Raw genomic sequence first — 6,035 nt, 5'->3', positions numbered from 1 at the left:
TTTGAGGTTTTTGCACTTCAATGACAACCGCCAAAATGATATGAATGATCCAAATAGAGATCAGTTATTCAATGTTCGACCTCTTATGAACTTTGTAAAACAGAGATGTGCATCAGTCTATGAGCCAGGCTGTGACATCTCTATTGATGAGTCCTTTCTTCTTTTCAAAGGCAGACTTCTGTTCAAACAATACATAGGAACCAAATGATCACGATTTGGTGTAAAATTCTATGAAATCTGCACATCGTCTGGAATTATGTTGGATTTTCTAATCTACTGCGGTAAACAAATTGAGGGAAACACAGACCTAAGTGCTACAGAAAGAATCGTTGACACACTTATTCAACCATTTCTTGTCTTGTCAAAGTTTATTGATAACTACTACACATCTCCGTTCCTTGTAGACTACTTGCTAAAAAGAGACATGTACACCGTAGGTACGGTACAAACAAAGCAGAAGAACTTTCCAGAAGAGCTTGCTGAGCACAGAATAGAGAAAGGCAAAGCATTATTTTATGCTGACAAGTTTTGCAATATACTAGCCTGTAAATTCCGTTGGAAGAAAGATAAGGCAAATGGCAAGCCGATGATTATACATATGTTGTCGTCAAAGCATACATATGGTATTGAATCCTCCGGGGGAAAGGACAGGGATAACAGCGACATAATAAAGTTGACAGTAATTTTGAATTATAATCAGAAAATGGGAGGCGTGGATGTGACAGATCAACAATTGCATGGTATTCAAACAACAAGGAAATCATACAAATGGAGCACCAAAGTGACCATAAGAATAATCATGCTTTGTACCCTAAACTGTACAAAATGGATGCTAATCCATCAACGGCTTATGCGAAATATCTAACGTTTCTGCACGACATCATTTCGGTGTAACTGAGGTCAAGTCCAAAGCTAAATAGAGCAGCATTGAAAGTCACAACCGTTCATCGACTTACTGGAAGACATTTCACTTCACAACTACCATAATTTAGTTTACCAAATACATTTTATTCATGTACAAAATGACAAAATCTATGTAATAAGTAACATAGTCACCCTTTTTATGGCCCAAAATTGGAATTTTGTAACACATAACCTTTGACCTAGGTCAAAAGGGTCAACAACATTTCAATAAATCTCAATGTTTGCGGCCAGTACCCTTTACAGCATTAGCAAACCAAAAAGGCAAAATTCTTAAGTTTAATTTCCAAACAATGTGGTATAGTTTACTGGGAATTATGATGATATTTACAGCGATAAACAAGGGACGGCTGCAATAGCAATCTCCATGTACAACACCGCTGTGTCAATGGATTGTTTATATCCAATGCAAAAGTTTGGTCGCTAAATCCCTCTATTACAAATACTGCTTCTCACAAGAGTGCGTATGGTGGGAACCTGTGGAAACGTTTCTTATTTAATTTATTGTTACTAGACAACCTGCAGTACTGGCTATATGGTAAATGATCAAACTTCCAGGACATTCATATATTCCCAGTACTGGAAAAAGCTCATTTGTTTTTCCAGGACATTCCAGGAATTTAAGGATGCGTACGAACCCTGTTACGATTTTACTTACCTTATGAAGCATAATTGTTTTTAAAAGTGTTTTCAATTCCATTTCAATAATTCTTAACAATATGATGATTTTAAAGGTGTTATTATTATGATTTCGCCTTAAAAAAAATTGGGAAAATTAAAACTATTATAAACCAATAAACAATATTGATAAAAATATTAGAATTCCATTCCACCACTGTTTAGAATTCAGTTCAGCCACCATAATAACATACACTATACCTTAAATAATGAAAAACTATTGGTGCCATTCCACAACTGTTGTAGTGACGCCATCATTATAAAGCCCTTTAGTACTAAAATTCTGTCATTTCTGCCAAAAATGTCCAAGGAGTATGAATGATCCCTTAAATTTACAGTACATATAGTTCTATATGTATTGATTTTGTCTATGGTGTTTACTCAAAAGTATGTGCTTACAGTACAATTTTAAAGTTTGAATTAATTGAGAAGATAACCTGACGTCTCATTTTTGTCCAATTTGTTCATTCCGTCCTGCCACCAAATTGTTTTTCGTTGCCATGGTAATTTGATCAAGTACCGTGCTTTCTGTTTTATGTCAAATTGAAGTAGGTATCGGTAACTTGCTTAAGATCATAAACAAGTTTCATAAACAAGACAGAGAACTACATCTAAATAATGTCAAATGTTCCGTCTCGCCACTGGAGGAAGGGTTTTCGATTACACCCAGTCTATCCCAAATAAATAGATTACCTGAGACTTGTTAGTAATGGCGGTACATGACAGCCAACTTTTGAATTAAAGACAGTGCAATATGATGATGTTATATTTTAGTTTGCTTTATAATCATCAGATGCATTTATAGTATCATCATGTGTACAGTAAGCTTTACAGCCATAGAAAGATGTAGGAAAAAATATTGAATTTCTTGCTTATTGTCATTTAGTTTTGTATGTATAAGGCCCGGATATTCAATCTTTTTAAGCTGGAGGCCAGTCCCAATCTGTTGAGACCAGCGGCAGGCCAACACAAATTGTGCACTTCCATTTATTCTATGTTAGCCCCACCCCCATTGGTGGATTCGACATAGAATGGACTATAAATATTTTAAAAATTTATATGGCACCCCTAAATGGTCGCAAATGGCACTCTTAGACTTAAATTTGAATATTATTTTCTTTTCTTCTCCATTTTATTTTAGAATTTTGAATTAAAAAAAAAAAAAAGAAAAAGAATTGCACTCCTACCCCTGCCACTAGAAATTATACTACCACAAAAATCGTCATTCAAAAATCGGTGGAGATGACGCCTAGATGAGATGTATTAGGGAAATTTTTTGCACACTTCAGATAGTGACCAATGGGAGGATGAGATTACAAAGAGCTTCTGTGTAATTAGTAAATTTGAATGTTAACAATGTTAATACCAGCGTGAAACTACATTGATCGGAATATTCAAGGGACGGTAAGTGTCTATGGTCTCAAGCATTTCTAAACAAAATTCTTTATATATATCTTTCCCATCTATGTCAGGTCTGTCATAAAAAAATATACATAAAAATAAATAAATAATTTAAATAAAATTAATTAATTCAAAATAATAAGGCAGGAAAAAGGCTACATCTACACTCTACAGGTGGAAAACGGCACCGCGAGCAGCTTTACCAAGAGATGGATACGTGCGCCTAATAAGATGACATTATTATTATTATCATTATTATATCTGCCCCTAGTTATATTCTGTAAGGTACGGTTCCAACAATTAATAGTAGGCTCTATTAACACAATTTAAATTCAGAGACGGACACAAATTTACTTTTCCCCTAAAATCATGTATTTAATTATTTATTGCCATGTTTAAGGGCGGAGGTAGATCTAGAGTGGGTGGGGATGCAACTGTTCGGTGCTCGGTAAATTTCTAAAAAATTAAAGAAAATGTATGATATTGTCAAAAGCGTATGAGATTGCTCAGTAGTACAGTAGTAAGTAGAGGCCCCTGGCCACTCCGGGGCTTATTTGGACGCGCAAGAACTAAGCGTTTCCTCAGAAAGCACACAGACATTACATAATGGTCAAACCTATACAGTATATTAACCCCTTTTAATATGGGACACTTGGAAATCAATTAAGACATGGAGGCACATTGAAGGTGTCCTTTACCTTTCTTCAAAACTACTGGTAGAGGGCGGGCCACTACTGTACATCAAGAAAAGTCAACAACTAGCATACCAGTCATGGTTCGATAAAGATCAGTTGGCAGGGGCGGATCTGGGTTCAAATTTAGAAAATTTCTCTATGACTAAAGTACATTGCCTTCTAATACTATGTATAAAATATATGAGCATAATAACGATTGGTTAAATAGCAATTCATCATTAAACTTATTCATCACTTGCAGTAATTTAACATTCACCACACATTCAACACTTTGAGAAAAAAAAATCAAATCAACTAACATTCGCCACTTGAAATTCAAACCAGTACGCATGATTTTTGATGTGAAGCGTTGGGTGCGTATTAGCGAGCAAAGTGAGAACCTTAGGCCAAGGGACCTGGGCCATCTTGGGATCCCTGGGGGTGCAGGGGCAGAACTCTGGTGGGAGTGTGGGAAAAAAAACTCTCCGAATCGCCGATAAATTTGCATTTTGAGTGGATTTCCTGTTGATATAAATCGAAAAAGTACTGGGTATGGTCCAGGGGTTGCGCCAGCGGGGGCCGGGTGCAGGGCCCCACGTAGGGGAGAGCTTCCCACCGGGGAGAAAAACCAAAATTCGTCCGGGAGAAAAAAATATAGACCTATGTATTTTCTACATATTACTAGACTCTAACATTTGAAAACCCCTAAATACTCAAAATTTTTGGGAGGTTCGCCCCTTGGACCATCACTTAAGAAACATTTTAAGACGATTTATAATACTAAAATTTGCAATATTATAGGCCTTTAAAATGAAGAAAATACTAGCAAATATAAAAATTATGATAGAATTTTTCCTCAATGACTATCTTTTAATGAAATGACATTGAGAAACAATTAATTAATTGCAATATTGTTTTTAATGCAAACTAAGATATTTAAATAATAATTATTTCACTAAAAATTCCTTCATGATGCTATTACATTTATTTTTATCAAGCTCTCAAAAGACTTGAGTACCAAACTGTGCTGTAGTAAGTGAGTGTGCTCTGAAAAACAGAGACAAACAAACATGAGCATGATATCACTGATTGTCAAAAATATAAATGCTGATTAGCCTTTCTTGTGAGATGGAGGGAATTTGCTTTACAGTTTAATTGGTTATGTAACAATTCTAGGTACTTGAATTCATCACCAGTTTCAATTTATATGTTAATAAAAGATCAGTTGCAATGAATGTATTATTCTGAAGTCAATCATTTTCAGTCTTACTGGGATAACAGTAAGGGTAGGGAATTTAGAGTGGCACCACATTATGGAGTCATAATTGACTTTTTTATTATTTTATTCCATTGCATATTTATCTATTTTGCAACAATTTCATATGATTGTATATTGCTAAACAGAATACTGTAGAATTAAATCATTGGTGTAGACACCAGCTCATTTCACCAAATTTGTTCCACATTTCAAAGTCCTTCATTGATTTATGGTATTTTATTGCATTGCTAAATAGACCTCAAATGACTGTCATCAGCATTTTTAAACAATTTTCCAACAATTATATTTCATATGAAAAATATTTGTATAATGCTAAACAGAAAAGAGCTAAATCACAAATGCATCTCTTATGACAGCAAATCAGTTTCATTGAATGGGTTAAAATGCTAAAAATGACAATTAAGTTTTTCATTGGAATAGGGATTTAGTCCAGAATTCTTATTTTTTGCATTCTCCCCCCTCCTCCAACCCAAACCAGCCTATGCCCCTGACTAAATACACAGCCCTGGTGAACACCAGGTGTTATTCATGATGGTATTAGAAGAGGAAGAATTACCAAGTTTCATTCTATGGGGTCTATCAGTAAGGAAGTCACAAATCCAAATGATAAGGTGAGTGTTAGTCCTTTAATTTATTAGTTAATAATTATGTTTGAGATTATTCAATCAACAACTCTTTAAAGAATTATATTTTAAACTATTCTTCTGTTGCTTCATTTTAAATATTACTAAAAACTCCCCTTTTCCATCATTAACGTGCAAAGCGCCTTTGATAACGCACCTCAGTCGTTTAATTGATGCTTTATAAATTCTTATATTATTATTATTATTTTTATAAAGTTAGAATTAATTAGATGTTTTTTCTTCATCATTATTAACTGTTTAGTTCATTTAGACACAGCAAAAATGTAGATATTGTAATTTTGAGATATATGGTTAATTTTTAGTACAAGAAATAATGCTATATGATACGCTATCAAATGATATAATGCAAGCAAAGTGTATCACATGGCCGGCAGGAAAGCGGGGGCCGGAGGGCCCGGCCCCCCCCCCCCCCCCCTTTTGCGGAAAAAAAAAAAAATG

The 6,035-nt window shown here is 34.7% G+C and overlaps 1 protein-coding gene across 1 annotated transcript; it reads left to right on the top strand.

Moving 5' to 3' along the window:
• Positions 1-256: 256 nt before the first annotated feature.
• LOC117114968 lies at positions 257-865 on the top strand. Its single transcript, XM_033258598.1, has one exon. The coding sequence runs from the start codon at positions 257-259 to the stop codon at positions 863-865; it is 609 nt and encodes a 202-aa protein (XP_033114489.1).
• The last annotated feature ends 5,170 nt before the right edge of the window (positions 866-6,035 follow it).

This window comes from Anneissia japonica, unplaced genomic scaffold (assembly GCF_011630105.1).
Source record: "Anneissia japonica isolate Jap-2015-1 unplaced genomic scaffold, ASM1163010v1 scaffold355_len202609_cov112, whole genome shotgun sequence".
Taxonomy (NCBI): domain Eukaryota; kingdom Metazoa; phylum Echinodermata; class Crinoidea; order Comatulida; family Comatulidae; genus Anneissia; species Anneissia japonica.
The sequence above is the reverse complement of the archived record's forward strand: the minus strand, read 5'-3'. Positions and strand labels throughout refer to the sequence as shown.

What these genes read in the sequence shown, in the direction of transcription:
- LOC117114968 (XM_033258598.1), top strand. Translation starts at nt 257, where the DNA reads ATGTTGGATTTTCTAATCTACTGCGGTAAACAAATTGAGGGAAACACA.